General features: G+C 38.9%; 2 protein-coding genes across 6 annotated transcripts in view; one reads left to right on the top strand and one right to left on the bottom strand.

Annotated features, from left to right (window-relative positions):
* The window catches only part of sec24a (SEC24 homolog A, COPII coat complex component), a 32982-nt gene extending 24650 nt beyond the window's left edge, over positions 1-8332 (bottom strand). For 2 of the 4 annotated variants that reach the window (XM_034890668.1, XM_034890670.1), the window contains exons 1-4: positions 7945-8332; positions 3753-4346; positions 1131-1295; positions 199-276 (exon numbers count right to left, since the gene is read on the bottom strand). In XM_034890668.1, coding sequence (XP_034746559.1) covers positions 199-276; positions 1131-1295; positions 3753-4346; positions 7945-7999 — 892 coding nt within the window. In that variant the 5' untranslated portion in view covers positions 8000-8332. The remainder of the gene's footprint in view (positions 1-198; positions 277-1130; positions 1296-3752; positions 4347-7944) is intronic. The other 2 variants (XM_034890671.1, XM_034890672.1) reach the window with 2 other exon arrangements.
* A 1042-nt stretch (positions 8333-9374) lies between these two features.
* sar1b (secretion associated, Ras related GTPase 1B) lies at positions 9375-19046 on the top strand. 2 transcript variants are annotated; one of them, XM_034890168.1, is made up of 8 exons: positions 9439-9610; positions 10089-10146; positions 13408-13483; positions 14777-14896; positions 15319-15384; positions 15666-15769; positions 16497-16628; positions 17398-19046. In XM_034890168.1, the coding sequence occupies exons 2-8, from the start codon at positions 10102-10104 to the stop codon at positions 17512-17514; spliced, it is 660 nt and encodes a 219-aa protein (XP_034746059.1). In that variant the 5' UTR covers positions 9439-9610; positions 10089-10101; the 3' UTR covers positions 17515-19046. The 2 variants fall into 2 exon arrangements, with proteins under 2 accessions (XP_034746060.1, XP_034746059.1); XM_034890169.1 differs by lacking the exon at positions 10089-10146 and having other exon boundaries at positions 9375-9610.
* The last annotated feature ends 3570 nt before the right edge of the window (positions 19047-22616 follow it).

Raw genomic sequence — 22616 nt, 5'->3', positions numbered from 1 at the left:
AGAGATCGAAACAACATTTTGCCTAAAATTGCCAGACTGGAGCTCTTCCTTCGCTGATTTTGCAGTGCTTTATATTTGGTATCAATTTAAAGGATGGAATAAAAGAATTAGTGCATCCCTAGATAAAATGAACAAAAGCACAAAGAGGACAGGATGGGGAGCAAAGCACTGACATTAACAGTAACTGACAAACCACACCTGGACATTCAATATCCCCCTCCTGGCAGTCGGACTCAGTGGGGGGCAGAGTGCTGTTAACAGCACCCCCACACTGAGCTGGCATGTAGAGGAAGGAGGGGAGGGAGGGAAACAATGGAAGGTGATCAGAACAAAAATGGCTGGCGGACATAGAATAAAGCCTCATGAAAAATTGTTTATAAATATGTGTTCTCTACAACCAAAAAGGACAATAGTCTTATCATGGAAAAACTTTGATAAACCCGCTATCGCTATGTGGTTTAGGGAACAAACTTCTTGCTTACACTCTTAAGGACTGCTGTCTGCTGTTATTTGTTCTTTTATGTCTTCCATCCAAGTAATCCAATAAAGATATTGTAAAAAAAAAAAAAAAAAAAAAAGTCTGGCTTATAAACGGACATTCTGTTACACACTCATCACTGACAGCGTTCTGATTTTACAATTGGCACAGACCCACAAAATATTTGTACTAAACGATAATTTGCCTAATTTGTGGGAAAAGTGTTGTGCTGTACGGACTTTGACCTTCAACTTCTTCACAAGTTTACAAAGCTAGATAAAAAAAAGTTAACACATACCACTCTCTGACCATCTAAAATTGGGCTGAAAAACTAACTCTACTTAAGTGACTGGTCATGTTGTTTTATGACCAACTGGCTCCATTTACTTTTTTTGCTTCAGAAACGTTGATTCAAACACTTTTTAAATTAATTGCTAGTCTTGTCTTGCTGAGTTCATACCAGGCTGCTGGCACATTTAAGACCACTCAAACTAAATCTGACCATTTTGAATGTAAATAAATGAACAAAGTGATGCAGTCAAGTATTAAAAAAATGTGGACGTGGCACTTCGTGTGTTGTCTTTGTAGGATGTAATACCTGTGGACAAAGCACAAAAATGTCACGTGCCCAGTTTTTAAAAACAAAACTTACCATCTGCCTTGGGGGGTGGAGGTGTGGCATTGATCATTAGGGATCCAGTAGTAGGGGGTGTGGGTTTCATGGTTGGTGGTGGGCCTGTAGGTGGGGAGCCATAAGGTGCTCTGCTTGGCTGGTATGCGTGTGGAGCCGTGTGAGTCACTGGCGGAGGTGCAGGGCCTGGTGAAAAACACCAACAACAATGATTCAACTTAGGGCAAAAACTCTTGATTAATCTTATTATAGATGTATATTAACCTTGTAATTTTTTTTCTGATTACTATAATATATAAATCTGACAAATTAGTGAGCAGTGTTCATCACAATTTCCCTGAGAGAAAAAGCATAACATTCTTATCATATTCATCACACATGATACAAGTTGTTGTTTAATTTTCATTTATATTGACTTGTGTCTTCAGAAGTAATTTTTATGAGATGACAACACCCTCCATCATCTGGGGTGAAACTGCCCCGTCACTGCATCTGTTTTGTGTACAAAAATATAAAATTGAAAAACGTCTTGTAGAAGAAATGTGAGGCATCACTGATGTATACATTATAAGCTCTGACCAGAGGCAACAACAGCTGGTGGCACTACTGACCCACAGCAAGCTAATGTCAGAACAATGAAAGCAACCATTACACCATTCATATGGTGCATAACCATGAACAACTGGTGAGGTTGATTGATATTACAACAGTGACAGAAAATGGCAAGTCAGTGCCAATTATAACAATAGATGGTTATCTATCTCTATATTTATTTATTTATTTGGGAAGAATCTATCATTTCAGGGACAAAAGGCCAAGAGTGTAAAGACTTAATTAGATTAGAGATTAGACTAAAACAAAACTGCATTATAATGACTAAAATAATAATCCTCTTTACTTCACATGGTTCACGGACCCTTGGTGCATTTCATATCGGCACTGTAACATGTTACATTCACATGAAACGTTTTAATGACAAAATACTTCACTGTTAATGCTGGAGACTATGAAACTTTCTGGAGCTCAAAAGAGCCAAAATCGTTCAGATTATTGTTGAAGGTGGAAAATGAGTGACATGTGTCACGTTTTTAATTTGCAAGAAACCGATCAGAGTACACAACGCCACAAAGACCTAATAATTTCTCAAGTTAGCTGTAACTCTCACTGTCACCATTGTACTGGGAAGATATGCCCTGATGGTGCTGCTGGGAGAAAGTCACTCAAATCAAGCCAAATCTTACTGGGAGGGTGTTAATGTGAACAGCAATTTTTTAGCCAATCTGACCATTTGATTGAGAGATATGATGGTAACAGACAGACTGAGGCGACCAAGTAATGCTTTAAAATAAATCAAGGTTTATGTAAACAATGCTATGACAAATCATTGAGACACTATGGCCACAGATTACACAACCAACTACATGCTTTGTCACTTAACATAGCCACTTCTACATTTAGTAACATTCCACTAGCTTTTATTTTTGACAGAGCTAAAAACTTATCAGTGGAGACAACCCTTTAACTCTTTCAGAAAAAAATTAAACTTCCTGAATCTATCAAATTTTTTAACAGCCCAGAATATATATGGTTGTGTGCATTCTGCTAACATCACCAATAGAGCGTAATCATTTTAGCAATACACCCTGAACCAGAAACTGACAAGTCTAAACTGTAAAATTTAGACTTGGCCTAAAAGCCACGTCATGCTGCTACATAAGAATCACATTTAACCAATAAAATACGGAATTGAACTTTGTACAAATTCAGTGTAAACTAGCCTGTGCCTGGGAGGGAGCCAGAGACATGTTCAAAGTAGGAGCAGAGGGCAACGTCCAGCTCCAACATATCAGCATTCTTGATACGCATATCTGTATCACGTCAATTAAAATGGTGATGAGGTAAAAAGACAAGAGACAGTAATAGTGCTATAGAGAGGTTATTAGAAGGAGAACTTGGTGGATAACTTACAGTGATTAGGTAATGGGGACCCAGGAATTAAAGTTAACGTTTACTGGTCCAATTTATTTAAACTTAAATTACTTGTATTACGCCTTTTCTTTTATTGTGTCGTATATCTTTTTTGTGCATGTAATAGGACCACAGGGTGAAAACGCCCAAAGGCCGCCCAAAGGCACAGACCATCTCCAACAGAAAACACTGCTCCAAACAACTCTATTGTAGTCCAGCCTTTACCTGCGAGACAAACCTGTGTCACTTTGTAATGCGTAATGCTCGCCTAGCTGCTAGTTTGTTTCTGACAGGCTAGTAGTCCTTACCTAGGTACTGCGCATGTGCGATTCCCAACAAAGATGAACAGAAGTGAGATGTCTCATTCTGTAGCTAAAACAGAGAGCTCAACACACAGGGTGAAAAGAGGATCTGCAGTAATGTGCAGTACAACAAAAATATGGTGTTTTTTGAAAATTAAACCATGTGGTACAACCTCTCAATACATTTATGAAACTAATATGAGCACTTTAGAAGGTAGAGACATCTTTTTATTGATTTTACTCAAGGAGTGACTGCATTAGAGTTTAATTCACTCCCAACTTCCCCCTAAAATTATCTTATTCTCCATTTGAAAATAATATTGTGCATAAAGATGGTATAGTTTAGACTTCAGCAGAGCCTTTGTGCTCCTACCTGGCTGGGTATATCCATGTAGAGAGGTGGGGGGCATCCCTGGGCCTGGGGGCTGGGTGACACTATGGGACACATGGGCTGATGGTGCAGAGCTGTACGGTGCTGGTGGCGGTGTCGAGCTTGCAGCTGGGTTTACATGGTTAGGCAGGGGGCCGCGGGGAGGTGCGCTCATGGAAGTGGGTTGCCCCTTTGGTGGGGGAGCTGTGTTGTACTGCCATGCTGGAGCCATGGGCTGCGGCTGCTGGGGGTTTGGGTAGTAACTACTAGAAGACACAGCAGGAGGGGGAGGTGTGGCCTGTGCAAGGGGCTGCCTAGGACCAGGGCTGGCAGACTGAGGAGGGGTATGGGATGGAGGACCTCCTATTAGAGGCCTGGTCAACAGTGACTGGCCTGAAGGAGCTGGGTAGGAACTGAGTGGTGGGCCAGGCTGGTAGGAGCTGACTGGGTGAACAGGTTGGTATGGCCCAGAGGGGTAGAGTCCAGTGTCGTGGGTTGCGGGAGCTTTGGCCTGCATTGGATTGTAGGTTGGTGGGTGAGTCATGCCATAGCTGACCCCTGGCAGCTGCTGCAGGCCAACTGGATTCTGTGAAGGACCTGCAGAAGAAAGAATTAAAAATACCGGCATGTTACAGAACCTAGATTAAAAAAACAACAGGCCTGTGTTAATTTAGTTATTTAATCTTTCTTCTACCCATAAAAATGACACTTGAGCCCTTTTAGACATACTCGTCATTTCTTAGATGTTCACCTCCACGTTAGATACTGATTCAAGATTCAAAATCCTTTACAAGTGCCACAACAGGGAAATTCCCCACGTATATTTTGTTTGTTCTGGTCCATAACAGTTGATTAGTTGGTTAACTTGGAGCATTTCCCACTGGAACAGTTACTTTTCACACAAATATAAAATCTAAACGAACCACAATGCATTACTACAAACCATGTGAGTGCGTTCAATCTGCTTATTGGTCATATGGGTCTGGGGCGGGAGCAAGAAAGTAAATACAGGTAGAAAGTCTTGTGTTCTGGACTAATGCATATTTCTATGAAAGAAAACGTTTCAATTTTCCAGATAGATGCTACTACTACTACTACTACAGTTTGTACGCACCGTCACGTCCTAGAACGCAAAACACCAAAACACCTGGCTACAGAAACCAAGGAGTAAAACAAAACCAAAAGTCCGATGAAATTGGTGTAAAAACCCCCTTAGTGAAACTAAGGGGGTTTTTACACTAATTTCATCAGACCTTTGGTACTGCTGTTCTCCAGCAGTGCTGCCACTGTGGCAGTTAGAAAAAGGACTGTTGGACTCCCTCGTGTGCCAGATGCCAAAATCTGAACAAGGATTGCAGCTCTCCAGTTTAAAAGCTCAAGCCATTAGCTTCCCAAAAAGATGAAGCCAGCAATGTTACAGAATCCATGTCTGAAAAGGGCTTTTGTTTGTGATTTAAGTGACTTAAATCCTAGAAAGTATTTGGGTTTAAACCTAAAGCTCAGTTCAAAAAGGTAAATGAAAAACAGATGGCACAGTACTTATAAAACTACAAGTGAAAACCACTTAGATCCACCAAATGACCAATGAAGTGACAGCCCAGGGTCTAATCCCTTTATCTGAGTATAATTCACTATGATCTGCCCACAGTGACAGGGCGTGTTGGGCTCTAAGCCAAGTCTGACCTTAGTAGTAGTAAACCACAGACACTTCTGCACAGTTTACAATTATTTAATTGTATATGGTGCAAATACTAGACTAAAATGTGGTATTTGTTTCTCAACTTCCTGAATGTCAAATCAATACCCAGATTCATGGTGTCATACCAAATATCAAAACAAGATTTGCTCTTTTTGAAATAGAAGATGATGCAAGATCTTGCCAACAGCAAAAAAATATCTCATATACTTATCTACTTGTTGGTTGGAAAAAGAAAGAAATGGTGCAGAGTAAGAATTCCTACAGAAATGTGTTATCTAAATGACAATCTAACAGGCAATAGCTTAAATTGCAGCACCGATGGATTGTTGTTTGCAGCTTACATGATTACATTTATGCAAACCGATTCACCCATATCTACTTAGCCCTTTACTGCATACGTAGAAGCAAGCTAAGTGAATTTCAGAGTAAGAAGGGATTAGAAAACTCTCAATGAGCAAAGATAGATGAAGGCACATAATCCACTTCAAATCTTTGTCCTTCCCAAGAAAATGGAAATTGTAAGAACTTCCTAGTTTTCTAACAGCTCTTGTTCAGTAAAAAGCCTGATGTGGAATAAGAACTCTGTCAATCACAAATCAACCCATTGAAAGGTAAAACATAAAAGGAAGGTAATTTAAAAATTAGCATCATTAACATGTGCGTGTATAACCCAATTTGCGAGGGGACTTGTATTAAATGGGGACCTCTAGTAGTTTGTAATAAATGTGTAATAACTGTGGAGGTTTTGAGTGATTTCAATCCCGACTGTGCAAATATGCCATGTTTGTAATTTGTAAAGAAGAAGAAAAATTCCACCGCAAATTACCTACCATATTTTGCTAAACAGAGTGGTTGTGAGAGAATATTAGTCCTGTGTGAATCTGCATCTCTGTAATTTGGGGTTGAATTTATTGCGGTGGCAATTGTAATTGAACGTTTTGACCGAACCTTGACATCATATGCGGGGGATAAATTCAGTAAATTCAAGTAAAATACAGACTGTTTTAAAGTGCAGCATGAAGCACAGATATGGGGGGTCACATGAGGTCCTCTGGTACTACTAGTCCCGTGTGAATAGGGCTTATAAGAATATGCACACAAAAAAGACACCCTCAACTGTGAGCTTTAAACACGAAGCTTATGGCCATGATATTCTAAGCTTACAATGCCTATGGCCACAACATATTAACATATCATTACTGGATGCACATCAGTAGTATAAAATACAAGTGACATTGGGAGACATAGTGGTGTGACAATAAATAAACGATGTAGCCACAAATAACCTCCCAACTCCCATTTGAATAGCTAATCCGCATTTGAAATCACATGATAACTATGAATTTACAAGCACTGTTCTAAAAAACTCATCCTATCCAGCTTTTGTTTTCAAATTGATTATAGGTCAAAGAACAGAGCTTGATTAACATCCTCTATTGACCCATCTGATTCAAGGGAGCTGGGAATATGATTATTGGGCAATGCAGTGAACAATTAGATATTCAGACACACATCTACATTTTTTGAAAACCACCTGAGGCCTTTTAAGCTCAAGCTGCAATTGCTTATTCTAAACAGTACAGGAGAGCTCCTTCCCATGCATCAACAAGACACACTTCTGAAGGTTGCACATAATCACATGTTTGTCAGATGTCAGGGTTTTTCCTCACCATTCAATGGAAACCTGATAAAAATGTTCAGAATAATCTCAAGTTGAAGTAAGAAATTGGATAAGCCTAGAGGAATATCTGCAGGAACATATCTGGATCATACTCAATGTGCCACATGTACAATAACGTCAATAGCAAAAACACCAGAGCTATCTAAATGTTGTGGCAAGTAGGACAGGAGAACAACAAGTGATACGTTGATGGTGTGATCATACCATTGCCGTTAGCTATGTTTACTGGAAGATGGAACAAACCGACACTTGTCTTAAAAGTTATGATGCACGTTGACCTTTCGGTTTGTGTAACTGTTGGTCTTCCAACTCAACAAATCAAAAAGTAGCACTGGTCATTGCACTTGTTAGCAAAGACTCAGAAACAACCGCCCCATCCATCGTCACTATAGGTTACATTAACACTCATCCATTAGCTATATAAATAAGTTCTTGACTGTTACGATACTGTTCTGTACAGCGTAACTGTGTCGGTTAGTATATTACCGGTATCTTATTCTAGTTCGGACCAAGGCAGGTGACGTTATAGCTAGTTACCCTACCGATAGCAACCACTTAACGTTAAGACAGGTCAAGATTAGCCGCAGCTGTCCCGGTGTTACGTTAACTATACATGACAGCTCGCCCTTGCTTGGCTACCTTTAGTTACAGCGTTACTAAGCAAGCCAGTTAGTACACTTAGCAAATAGCCACAGAGAGAAGAGCCAAGAACTGCTGCTAGTGTCACTGTCAGCCTATTACTTGCGTTTAGCGAGTTAGCTGCTGTTAGCTACTTTGCTTTGAACAAACGTTACTTCCATTTGAATGCTACTTACCGTTCGCATATGCCTGTCCTGTCCCATTCTGAGAGTTAAATCCCGCAGTTGACATCTTGAAATAGATACCAGGACTTAATTTAGAGGTGCTTGGTTGGCGAAAAGCTAACGTTAGCTGCGTCTTTAGCTGGCTAACTAGCTGGCAGTAGCAGGGTAACGTTCAAACCTGTGGCTCTGGCGACGTTTAGTCAAAGCGTCGTCTATGGTGACGTCTTCTACTTTCTTAAAAAGTTAATTAGCTGACTTGTTGGCGATCACAGGTCCATGGCTACGACCGAAACCCCGTTCAACTACCTACGGGTGAGTAACGATAGGCCTTGTTAGAGTAATCGTGTGAGACGATTCTCCTCTTTCACCGGAAGTTGGGATCACCCAGCAGGATCAACGTAAAACTCGTCGGGCATGCGCAGTATGTACACGTGGCATTTCCTCTTGTGCTCTGGGTTTTCCAGTGTACTGGAAACACGAGAAGAGAGTGCAAAATGTATATTGTATGTACAATTAGTACTTTTAAAGCAGTTTTTCATTTAGTTGGGTGTCAACGAGATCGGTAATCTTTCCATAAAGAATTAAAACGATCACCAGAGTAATTTTCACCTATAGATGAAGTGACATTTAACTGCACAACCTGGACTAGCATCCCTGACAATTGCACATATTACATACTGTAAGTTTTTAAACATCCCCTGATCCAGATTTTTGCATACCTTGCACTAAAACGTACAGCCTTACTTCTTTCCCTTTCTAAAACTGTTTTAATGTACTGTAAATATTTCTTATTTTGTTATAGTATCTTTTTACACACTTTTATCATGCTATATATATTCTGTATGTACTGTCTGTTCTTTACTGTTGCCATATTGTTTATTCCCTTTTAACATGTCAATGTGTGCACTAAATACACCAATGCAAAAATTACTTGGTGCAATAATCTATTAGTTAATAATAACAATACCTTAAATAAAATTCAACCTGCAACTTAATTTTCTTTACAATTTCCCTATGGGGATCAATAAAGTATTCTGAGTTTGAAGGCAAATTCATTTTAAGTGAATACATACTTTGCTAATAAATACGATTCTAGATAGAAAATATTATAACAGTGATTACCAAATATTTCCAAGTAAAGGACCCCTGAACTGACACAAATTATGTATGTAATTTTATTACAGAAAATGCATGAAACCCACGACAACATTAGCCATGCAGTATGTCACTGTGCTAATTCTGGATGAAACTGTAGTGAAAATAAATCATTCACCTTGTACTTGGGACCAACTGGATCCCCATCAGGGACCCCTGGGAAAACCAAGTCGTTTAGTTCGATATGTAAACCAATAAGTGTTACCATAATACAATGTTGTGTGAAAAATAAAGCTGTGGAATATGTGTGTGGAAATTGTAAAACTAGAAGAACGACAGGCACTTGGTTTTCTTTCAGTTCCCCTGCCGGAAAGATGATTGTGGAACATAAACAGGAAGCGGCTGGGCAGGTTTTTATCGGGGAGTTGCTGGATAGCCATTGCAGTGTCGTGGCTCAGTAACAAAACACGAAAAAGGAGAGGAAGACCTGGCATTTCGCAGGCTCTCTTTTGGACCGAGAGACCAATTTACATGACTGAAAGAGCGAACACACTCTGTAAATTATTCTACACATAAATAAAGGGTAAGTTTAAAAAAAAATACATTCTATTAACAATAATCTGAAAATATTCTTATGTTCGGCATCTCCGCTAGCAAATTATCCCGGTTGCTATCTTAGCATTGCTAACACCAAGTCGGCACACTCGGTTATTATCAGAGAGCTTTGAGCTTGATATAAACTGAAATTGACCCGCTGTTATATTTAATTCAACATTCATACTTATTATTGGAAGGGAAATACTCGAACTAATAACGTTACAAATCGCTGGTGTTAGTGCATCCGTGAAGTATTTATTCTAGCTAACTGCTGCTTAGCTCACGTAGCCAGTAACCACTCGATGCAACGTCGCCTGTTGCAGAATATGACACGTAGCTAGCTAGAGGCTTCCTGCTAGCCAACCTACTAGTTGGCCTCACCCAAGCTTTATCAAATGACAGTTTACTTATGTGTTACACTTTGATATTATGACGTGTCATTCTTATACTTGAGGCTTTTTTAGTTTTCTTTTGTCAATGCGGAACCTGTCGGAGACAGACTATCCATGTAACGTTAAGAAGGTGGGCCTGTTTCCAGTACAACTCAGGGTGGAACAGCTAAAACTTAACCATATGTTTAACATCATAAGCAGCACCTGAATACGTGGGCTCACAAATAGGAATGGTACATACCCAGCATGGTCATTACACCAGGGCTAGTGTGCAACAATGCAAGGTGCAGCGAGTAAACGGAGCTACCGGGAGCAAGTTTTTATACAAGGAAAATACTGAGGAGCTTTTACAGGTCAGGTCCGGGTTCATCTCTGGGCTGAGATGGCCAATTAAAATAATAGGACAGGCAGGTCCTGTGCGTCTAATCTAGTGTTTTTAGGACGTAACGAATGTGTAGAAAAGGGAGATACAAAGACAGGTACTTTAATTCATTTTTGTTTATCTTGTTTTTTTTGTTTAAAATGTATTTATTTTTGTTTCTAATGTATGTACTTGGTTTCTGTTGCTTATTGTTTTGGGGATTTCTGTGTCATTTATGTTTTTTTTTTCTATGACATCAGAGTCCATGTTGGAAATATTCGTTTACATTACACTTTACATTTTGTCCCTTGTTTTTAATTTAAAAAAAAAACAATTAAAGTAATCCTCCAATATTAGCCTTTAAGGTAATATTAGATGTTTTCTAACTACGCTCCTAAGTTGACAGTGATTGTGACAGGCTGAATCAAATCACATTTAGAGTTACTACAATTTTTTTCATGACATCTATTTGATTCACAACACCTGCCTGAAATCTCAAAGTACATGTAAATTGATAGAGACCATATCTTCTCAAGGAAAATATGTCCTGTCAGTGATCATCTTACTCTGTGAACTGGCAAACTATCAAAATGTGTAACATTGTGAATTTTGAGCAACTATTAAGTCACACAATCCTGTGCTGAAAGTAGGGGTTAAACAATTCACATTGAACCGGAATGTTATGGGCATCACGGTTCAGTGCATGAATTTACACCGATAATACACGGTATAAAAATAAATAAAACTTTGCAAACTAATTAATGTAATGGGGAAGTAGTGTTAGATACGCAGGTTCTTCAGGGACACCTAATCTGTTAGCTGTGATTGTCGTGCCGTATGTAGCCGAGCTCTGCTTACGTTTGCAGTTTTACTGAGTCAGAGATAGCAGCACTAAGGACAAGTATGGCGAGTGGTAGCAAAGAGTTAGAGGACCCACCCGCCTATTTAAGAATGCAAGTTTGAGAAAACTACATTTTCCCAGTCAGTTACAGTAGTACAGGCTAGAGAATGGTGAAAAGACTGCTGTTGTAGATTGTTACGTTTCCAGCATCGCGGCTCCGAACCGTAACGTTGGTTGGGACAGATGCTTTGCTTCTTCAGGCAAACTATATTAGCTTTAGCCAGGCAGGGAGCAGCTTTCTGCGGTGAAAAACGTTTTATAGCCGATTGTCTTATTTTGTTAAAAAATTACAGATGGACTCTGGAGATGATGTGGGACACTTATTGTTTACATCTTACTTTACAGACTTCAGGCTGTTGCAACTAGCTTAGGAGAGAGCCTGTATGACACTAGGTGGTTCAGCCTGAGACAAACATTTAAAAAAATTGTCTTCTGCATTTTTGTTTTGCCTACATTGTACCGAACTCATACGGAAACGTAATGTCTGAACCAAGGTATGAACCGAACCGTGTCTTCTATATTGTTCCACCCCTAGCTTAAAGTCTTGAAATGATTAAAATCTAACCTGATCTAATTCACAACATATGTGCCTTCTTGAAATGCCCGGGGGGCATTTCTAGTCGAAGTCTTCCTGTGCATGTTCGATTTTCTTAATTTGGCAGTCAGCATTGTATTTCCTTGCAAATTTTTTTTACTGTCACTTTAATGTCATATCCCTTTTAAAAGGTTAAGGCGGCTGCCTTAAGGCAAACATTTTCATTGACACACATTTTAAACTAATTTGTCTTATGAGCCCATTTGCGCCTGTGGTTGTCAGTTACTGTCATACTGTTTCATATTCACAGCTGCATCATGCCACATGTGGGAGCATCAGTCTGTAACACCAGCCCACAGTGTTGTAGCAGGCGTTGGAGCATATTGGGCTGGATTGTAGCAGCAGCTGATTTGTAGTTCAGCTGGGTTTGTGTGGTTTTGATCTTTGGCTACCTTATACTTTAACCCTGGAGTTATTTGCATGCTACGTAACTAGGGCCAGAGGTCGGCACCAGCTTACCTTTTTCTGATGTCACCGTCACAGAGAAAAAGCGAGGAAATGAGATGATGTTGGAAAACAGTGTGTGTCTGCATGTGTGTGTTGAATATCATGGTTTAATTGGGAGTAAACACACTTGAAACTAAAACATGTTGAGATCCAATCTCAGATCCATTTTGTTTTGATTAAAATTCAATGAGGCTAGCTTATCATGAAAGGCTAAGACAAGGCTTCATTTCCAAGGCCCTTGGAGATGGGTTGTGTAGATCAAAACGCTCCTGTTGTCTGTTGAAAAGCTGTCAGATGGTTTGTGATCAGTGCTGCGAATCTCCTGTCCTGCTGTCCAAAGACTCCCACTGGAACAAGCTAATCATTGGATGTAGATAGCAAGTCATTGTTTCTATCACCAGCTGCCAATATCTATGTGATAGGCTGAGACAGACTGCATATTCATGGAGTTTCATGTTGTGGGTTTCTGATTGGTTCCAATTGATCTTACTGTCTGTCTTCTGTTCTCTGATACTCTTGTGTCTATTTTTATTGTCTGGTCAGGTACTTCCCCCTGTAGACTCAAGCTATGTAATAAATATGTATATTAGGTCGTAGCTTAGGCCATCAATATGTCACTAAAAAAAGTTCTGTCCTATTTAAAATTGGATTTTTTTTCCCAGTAAAATTAAATGTAATCTTACCACGTACCGGAATTTGCCAATGTCTTTATATCTACTCTAAAATTAGAAATTTAAATATTACACAATAAGTTGAAAATTTCGAGCAAGTGAACTTTGGAGCATTGTAGAAACATGAACAGCCTGTGGTTTTAATTATGATTTCAACAGAGATTGTATGCGTGTGTCATGTCAGCTATTGTGACAACTCTTTGCACTTCAGTATTCTGTTGTGGATAACATCAGTAACAACTTACGTACAAAAAGGTATTGACAAATCATCCATGATAAAGTAATGGGAAAGGCATCATTAGACAATTTTTATCAAGATTCTTAATGGCAGCATCTTGCTTTGTTTTTGTGTGTGATGGACCTGACAGCCAAAATAACATATCCCATCTGCCTTTTTCCAATTTGTTGTTTTTCAGGATTCAACAGCTCCGGATATGTCATTCATATTGGATTGGATTTCAATAGGTTTCAATAGCGTACTACAGTTGTTAGGTAAGTACTGGTGATCATCAGACACAATAACTCAAAGTAGACATGAGTTTGGTGTCGGAAGCTTTAAAAGGTTACTTCAAACTACTTTGACTGCTTTAGTATTTTAAGTGAAAAATCAAAATAGCGTGGCTGTAGTGTCAACCACAAAGCTATTTTAAAAAGGAAAAGAATTGTAATGGTAATGAGAGAGTATATCCGTCTTCAGGGATTACAAGAACATCTTTAATTGTTACAACTACTGGTGTGTCCAATAAACCCTTAGTCCTAAAGTGTTCAGTAAAAACCAGTGCAAAGAGTGTCCAAATCTGTGGGCTTTGTTTCTAGAAATCCCACCCTCAAGTTGATAGGAAGAAGCAGAACTATTGTCCAACGACGGAAGTAGTGATTTGTGATCACGTCTCACAAATACCACCATAGCCAGATGCGATCTCTGATAATGACAATATGACGATATGGATAAACAAACAATTGTCCAACCCGAATGTGATGTTCTTGATGTGAACATGAAAGACACACAAAGCAGGCGGGAAATACTGTGACAGTCAATCCAATGACTGAAGCAGTCATTCCTGTTCTCCCTGTCAGATAGGTAGCATTGTGCTGTTATGTATTGATGGCGTCTAGTAGAGCTGACTCAGTGTGAAATTTCACAAATCCTCTTGGTATCACTCCGCCGACTCAAAGAGTGGTAAACACTAAGCCTTGTTAACAAGCCTCTCCTCAGGAAAGTTGATGAAGGAGTGACACTTTTTCCTCCTATATTTAGTTAGTCAATACATACTGTATCTAAGAAAACTGACAATATGAGTAAAATCTTGTTGGCTTCCCTTTTGAAGCAGAAAGCACTTTTTAAATTTAAAGTTTTACTGTGAGGTTTTGTGTTAAAGTCAATTTGACTAAATGTCGTTCCTCCATAGAATTAAATTTACACAGCTAACGCAAGGGTGGCTTCAGTTTTTGTGTCAATGCGAAGTCAAGATTAGAGTATGACAAAGTCAAAATAGAGAGCACAGCCACTGCTGCATAAAAGAAACCATTTATACATATAAATTCAATATCCAATGCATGCCTGAGAACAAGTCTGCGCTTGTGTAAAATGCAAACCAAAGTTTTAAGCCATGACAGACCTTCCAATACCACTTGACTCAATGGCTGAGCTCACATGTGTAGATGTTTTCTTATTTGTGAAATTTCCAAAGACTAAGAATTATAATATTCAATAGGATGCAGCCCATGTACAAAACCAAAACAAGTTCCAGCTTGTGTTCTGAAATGCTTCTGGCTTTGTTGCAGGACTGTATAAGAAATCGGGCAAGTTAGTATTTCTTGGCCTGGACAATGCTGGCAAAACAACGCTACTGCACATGCTTAAAGATGACAGATTGGGACAGCATGTGCCAACTTTACATCCAAGTGAGTTGGTGCTTCTCCCTCTCTCTCTCTCACACACACACACACTCACACACACACACACACACACACACACACACACACACACACACACACACACACACACACACACACACACACACACACACACACACACACACACACACACACACACACACACACACACACACACGCTCAGTTTGTTGAAAGCCATCCATGGAAGAAGAAGAAGAAGTCAGACATTTGATGTTTACCACTGTTGAATGGGTACGAGCTTGAAGTATACAAATGGTATGAATGTTTAACATTTGGGTAATTTTACCCATGCTGCACATCCCAATCCACTAAACTAATGTGTGTCAGTGACTTTTGAGCTGCCAGACTTTCATGATTTGTTCATGATAAAAATAATAATAATTATAATAATAATAAATTCCTTCATCTAGCTTCGGAAGAGCTGACGATTGCTGGCATGACTTTTACCACCTTCGACCTTGGAGGCCACGCACAAGGTATACATGTGTTCTGTAAAAATGTATTTTGTTTCCTTGGTCGCAGTGTAAAACACGGTAAAACACCACTTTTTTACTGCTGTCGAACTCTGTAAATAAAATTTAGTTATTAGCAGGTTTTCAAACATACAGTATCCAAAACCCACTTGTGGGAAAAAGCTGCATCCAATTTGTGCAGGACAAAAAGGAAATTCTCTACAGCCAATACTCTTTTGTGTGTTTCTGTGTCTAACATAAGTAGACGGACTGGACTGTTAAACTCTTGTTTTTTTTTCACTCAGCCCGCAGAGTGTGGAAAAACTACCTCCCCGCCATAAATGGTATTGTCTTCCTCGTGGATTGTGCAGATATCACCAGATTGGCCGAATCAAAAGCAGAACTTGATGTAAGTACCTGATACATGCTAGGTCATGTCACACTGTAGAACAGTGTTTTTGAAAGCATTCAGAGCGCAGCTAAACTTTAAAAATTGGTCAAATACTCTTCTGGTGCTTACGTCACCAGCATAGTGGTCACCACCAATGTTTATTTGCTCTCACAATAGCTCATGAAGCCAAATTTGATTAATTATGTAGCCCTAATACAAGCGTTACATTTCGGAAGAGACGGGATTCTGAACAGCGAAGACAGACAGACCACTCTTGTCCACTGCGCTGTTTACACAAACACAGCTCTACTCTAAATAGCAAATAATGACTGTTTCTTAGTTTGCCACGACCCTTGAAATTTTGAAAAATTATTGTAAACTTGTAAACTGCTGGCTAAACTAACCATCCTCTCAGCTGGATCATCTATGTATGTCCTAGGCCCAATTTGTTAGGAATGCCAGTTGTACCATAAAATAGTATTGTTTTATTTTTTATACAATTCTACAACAATATTAAATATATTTAATAAAATACAGTAGGTGCTAATGATGTGAGATTAAAAAAAAAAACTTTGTGACCTTCCAATACAAATGTTCAGACAGACCTGCCTCCACTGCTAAAAAAATTCTAAAGGAAACACTGCAGCATACATCATTGGTTTTGCTCCACCATCTAAATATCTTTATCACCTTTTTTAAGGATAAATATGAAAGCCACATGGTAATATGTAATCTACCCTTCTAGGCATTAATGACGGACGAGACTATCGGAAACGTGCCTATCCTGATCCTGGGCAACAAGATTGACAGACCAGAGGCCATCAGCGAGGAGAAGCTGAGAGAAATCTTTGGATTGTATGGACAGACAACAGGCAAGGTATGTGGACGCAGCCCTTATCTGTCGGGACAGCACATTTTACCCTTCTTTGAGCATCTGATTGTAAGAATAAGTAAGGCAAGCATATAAAAGAAATGTCACTTTAACAATTGTTGACTTGAACCGTTTTCCCCCCCAATACCAGTGCTAAAACAATACTTGAAATAATACCAGTGACTGGACAGATTCTTAAAAAAAACAAAGATGATCATAAAACGGCTTGTTTATTGCTAAGGCCAACTCCAACTACATCAGCAGACTGTTGAATGTCCCGGCGTAAATCCTTTTGAGTGAAATACAGCCACACTTTTCACCGTTTAGCTAATAACTGGCTTAAACATTGTTAAAATGCTGAAACAGCTAAAGGTAGGCTAAGTTACCTGATGTGGGGTTACCTAGCTTGACGTGCAGATGCTTCTGTTGCCTTTTAATATCTGAGCACCAGAGAGCAGCGCAGGCGTTTAAGTGGCGCTGTAATCCACGTTGTCATTCGGTCCGATAGATACCGGCCGTTTAGGAACTGGTGCCATAATGGCCATAAGTTTCGGTACCCAACCCTAATAAAGATCCACCGTGGACTGACATTGAAAAGTTATTCATGTATGGTGTCAAAGCATCCTAAAGTCCCTGCCGTCGTAGTGAAATAAAATACTGCTGCCTTTATTAAAAACAGAATCAGTTGTGACTGCATACATTAGCTAATTAAGTATATATATATATACATACATACATACATACACACACTGACATTTTCCTGCTTTTCTCTCAGGGCACCATTGCCATTAAGGAGCTGAACACAAGACCACTTGAAGTGTTCATGTGCAGTGTGTTGAAGAGGCAGGGCTACGGTGAGGGCTTCCGCTGGCTCTCCCAGTATATCGACTAAAGCAGTCAAGCCCTGTAACACACCACCACCACCACCAGGGGCGCTAAACTCAACCACTCAAGACGCCCACCATTGCCACCAGTACCATCATACTCAGCCCCATGTTTGGTTAAACCAGTCTGCCTCCACCTTCAGAGAAACCAGTACAACTTGATCCCAATAGACTTATATTGGTCGAACATTTGGTTCCGCACTTACAGAATTCATACCTGTACGCGCGCATACACTCGTTTCCATCTGTCTTTTTCTACGAGAGTAACATAGCATTGGTTCCACAGCAAATTCAAACGGATAAATCTTTTCTATGTTGTCTGTCGTTTGCTGCCCTCTCTCCCTACCTGCCATCTGTTGAGTGTGATGATAGATGCATTATAACTGTAAATCTGTTCATGATTCCATTGGTATATCAACAATCCTTGATGCCTCTTCCCCGCCATTTTGAGGAATGAAGGCAAGCAACATTGTAGTACTTTTTTTTTTTTTTTTAAACAGTAAAGACATTCATTCAGCATTGTATGTAATCGACACATTTTGGTTTGTCCTTGTTTTTTTTACATGATTTCAGTAAATAAACTGTGTGGCCATGTATACAGCCCTTACTATAGACTTACAGATGGGTGGCTGTTTCACCCATTTAACAAAATGGACCAGTGCATTTATCTTTACGTATCAGAAATTAGATAATTTCTTTAGGGTTACTTGTAAGTTAACGACTTTAGTCCCAGACGTTTATCTTGTGGGCATAGTGACATCGAATGGACCCAAGTAGGCTTTGGGCTCCCTTTCTTTTTTTCTTTTTTTTAGAGAGAAGCATGGGTGGTAGTATAGCAGATGGAAGAAGAATTTTATTAGAAAATGCGGGCTATAACCCTGGCAAGGTTTGATAAAATCGTGCGCAATGGTCAGTTGCAGATGCGAAGAGAAATATTTAAATGAAATTGGGGATAAATAGCTCGATAATAACAGTACTAGATAATGGGAGGAATAAACAGATGGTTGGAACATCTAGAAATTGTCAATGTAAGAAGTCCATCCTAGAGATATATATTTTCTGGCACAGACCTTTGTACAGGGTGACTCTAGCAACCAAGCGTAGATAACGGAGGGCACAGTCCCACAGCAGGAACAGGTAGATAGGCCTAAGAAGCCTCTAAGAAAGGGACCATAAATATATGAAATGTACATGTACATCGTACATGGATTTTGCATTTATAAGTGGTATCCTTTGTTCTATGTGCATTACCAGAAACTATTATGCATGCCTTGTTATTTTGACTTTTAATAACCATTATTCCAGAGAGTACAGAAAGAGGGGAAATATGCCAAAATTTACAATGAGAGCTGATTGTCATGTTTTTTTAACGGAAACAATTGAATTGCACGTAATACACACTTTTTCTGTCCCTGTCCCTTTGTGTCTTTCATTCCCTCATGACTATGTGATGAGCTGTTCCAACAAGGGCGGGAATGCTATTGTTTGCATCATAAAAATGTAATAAATGTTTTCAATGAATAACAGGCTTTAACATTGATCCACAATGCTGACTGATTTTTGTTTTTGTCACTTCATTGATTAGATTAGCTGTCGAAGAAAGTATTCAGTTTCTTAAGTAAAAGTACCAATACAACAGTATCAAAGAACAACAATATTCAGAAGTACAGAATTATCAGTAAAATGTACTTTAAAAAATAATTAAAGTATTAAAAATACTTATGCAGGAACAAAATTGACTATTGTTACTTATGTTCTACTACACATATGCCATTTTATAATGATGTGTGTGCATCAATGCACAAGTGTTGTTTAACTGTTATATAGCTGGTCAATATGGATATACTTTAAACTACTTTATATGCAGTTTGGTAGTTGGGTGTAGTAGTTTTCAACCCATAGGTTTAACACCTGCAATGGGCCAAAGAAAAATGTCAGGGATTGTGAGACGATTAATGAGATAGCAAAAAGAATGTGACAAAGCTCCCCAACTATAAACAGCTTTTTTGTAAAGGGGCCCACTCCAAAAGGATTAAAAAAACAACAACTTTACTGCACTGTATTTTTGTGCAATTATTTAAATCTGAAAAGTAATCAGTAAGTACAGCTGACAAACAAATGTAGTGCAGTAAAAAAAGTAGAATATTTCCCTGGAGTACAAAAAGTAGCATAACATTAAAATAAAGTAATATAAAAGTACCTTACATTTTTACACAAGTATAGTACTGGGTTAATTGTATTTATTGTCTTCTTTGAATATAGACAGTTAACTTTGGAGGTTCTGTAAAGAGCATCATGGCAGCAAATCATAAGGCTTCAGTATAAACATTACCCTATCAGGCCACCAGGTGGGGCACATGACATGGAAAAGTTTACTTTTAGTGCAGTACAATTTTTCTATTCTTGAAATGGATGACAGCAAATCATATTTTGTACTTAGAACAAACAGAAGAACAATATTGCAGAGAAGATGCAATGTGTTTTTTTTTTCAGCCCTTAATTTGACATTAACAAATTACATTTAATCATACATTTAACAAATGGTATTTTCTTACATTAGTATGTATAACCATATTTTTAACTCTTAACGGAATCCTCATGCTACTCACAAATTTTAAATCCACATTGTAATCGGGGTCTAAACCTCTTGAAGAAGTGGGTTGAAGCTAACATTATGCACTTGCATGTCACTAGCATAGGCTTAGAGCTAAAAATTGTGAATAATAATAGTGGTTCATTTGACTACTGTGGAGAAGGAGACAACTAGGGATATTGTCGTTTTAAGGCCAAAACAGATTATTAAGAGTTAATTAAACAGATAACCCATATTTGGACCCGATATGCATTTACAGTGAAAATGAAAGTCATTCAGTCAGAAGTAGGTTTTTGTAATTGTTACAAACTAACACAAAACTTTGTTTAAATGCTTTAAGCTATTATTTGATAAATTGGAAATGTTCAACACAATAAACATTGAAAGATAGTCCGATAGTGTTGTGGGACATCAAAATACAGTAAAACAGACTTAAATAAAACTAACTTTCTGTGCTGAAACTGACCCTATGTTCCAGTAGTACTAAATGAAGCAGGTCATTAAAAAAAAAAAAATCTGGCTCTTCTGTCACCACCTACAGCCTGTAGTATGATTTGCAAAAATCCACAGCTCCCTGTTCAGATGCACCAATCAGGGCCAGGGGGTGTGTGTCAATCACTGCTCTTGCACCTGCATTCATTCTCCCTTGTGGCCAAGTCCTAGATCTTCACAATCCTACCTACGACACCTTTAAGTCAGACTCAGTGGGGAGTTAGGTCGAGGCAGAGAGAAGAAAGAGCCGTGCCGGAGCCAAAGTCGCTCACTTTTTAATTAAATAACTATTATTAAATAACTCCCTGACGAAAAGTCAGGGAATCATAAAATTACTTACACTTCCTCAGAAATGTCTGTACAAAATGTAATCACAATCAATCCAGCAGTTGTTGAGATATTTCAGTCTGCATCAAAGTGCTGGACCGACTGACAAACCAGCCTTGACATTCCTAGAGCTGTGCTACTAGCATTGCTAAAGAGTGTTCCTAGAAATGTCAGCATACAAACATGCACAGCAATACTTTAATTTATAGTGCTTGAACCTTATATAAGAATGTCACCCTGATACTTTCAATTTATAGAGTGAATGTTGCAAGTGGAGCTATATTCAGTTGAAGCCATTCTTGGTGAATACACAATTTGAAAAATATCTTTAAATGAAGTAGAAAAGTCAATCAAAAGACACTGTACCATATGAGGCCCATGGGCCCTCTGTTCCTGTGCAATCATTAGGTTTACTCTATTAAGCCTCATACTGCAGGTGTACTGATTTAAAACAACATTAACTTAATACTCTCACTCACTCAAGACAGAAGTTTTCACAGAATTTAAGACGAATTTTTCACATTTATCTCACTGATAATCTTAAAGTGCCAATGTTATGAAAAACACACTTTTTTCTGGGATTTGGAGAGTTATTTGTGTTATTCTGGTGCTTCCTGTTCAACTAGCCGGGACAAGGTGGCTAAACGTGGCATACTAGCGCTAGCATGCTAGCTTATTCTCAATGGCAAAACCCTGCTACAACAAACACTTACATGTCCCTGTTCTGCAGGTTTTGTCCGACCAACAGTCTAGACCCCCAAAATATTCAATCAACTACAATGCAAGACCAAGAAAAACACAGACTTGTAACTTGCAACTATCCAATGTTTGTCATTGCTTAATAAAGATAATCAATATATCAATCAATATAGTTGCCAATTGACTTTGGCTTTCTGTGCTTCATTTTTTTCTTTTTAGTCATTTTGTCTTATATTCTTCCCAATTTTCTCTGTCTTTCTTTCACCTTCCCTTATTCAACAGTCTGGTAAACATCTATGAAAGCCAGGGTAACACACACACACAGCAAAAACATTGGAAGCTATTTATAGTAGCAGGCAGAGGGGAAAGGTACACAGGCCATGGAGATGTGTCCTCCAGTGCTGCTGTGAACAATGCTGCCTGCCAGACTCTCTCTCTCTCTCACACACACACACACACACACACACACACACACACACACACACACACACACACACACACACACACACACACACACACACACACACACACACACACACACACACACACACACACACACACACACACACACACACACACACACACACACCTATTAGCATAATACACAGGCCAATATACAAAGCAACATACATCCAGTGGTGGAAGAAGTATTCAGATCCTTTACTTAAAATGTGGTAGTAGTACTTAAGTACTAGGCTACTTAAGTAATACTACCACACTGTAAAAATACACTGTTAGAAGTAAAGGTCCTGCATTGAAAATGTTACTTGTACATAAAAGAACATAAATATCATCAGTGAAATGTGTTTAGAGATTTAAAGGCACTCACATTAAAAACTGGAAATGATATACAGTTCAGTGTTTAATTAGCAAACCATTTCAGTTTTTTGGTTTTTTTTCCAGGCCTTTATTTGACAGGACAGCTGAAGACATTAAAGGGGGGGGGAGTAAACCTCTATTTGGTAGCTCTACCAACTGAGCTACCCAGGCACCCGGGGT

The sequence above is a fragment of the Etheostoma cragini genome, chromosome 13 (assembly GCF_013103735.1).
Source record: "Etheostoma cragini isolate CJK2018 chromosome 13, CSU_Ecrag_1.0, whole genome shotgun sequence".
Classification (NCBI taxonomy): domain Eukaryota; kingdom Metazoa; phylum Chordata; class Actinopteri; order Perciformes; family Percidae; genus Etheostoma; species Etheostoma cragini.
This window is presented reverse-complemented; position numbering and strand designations above follow the sequence as displayed.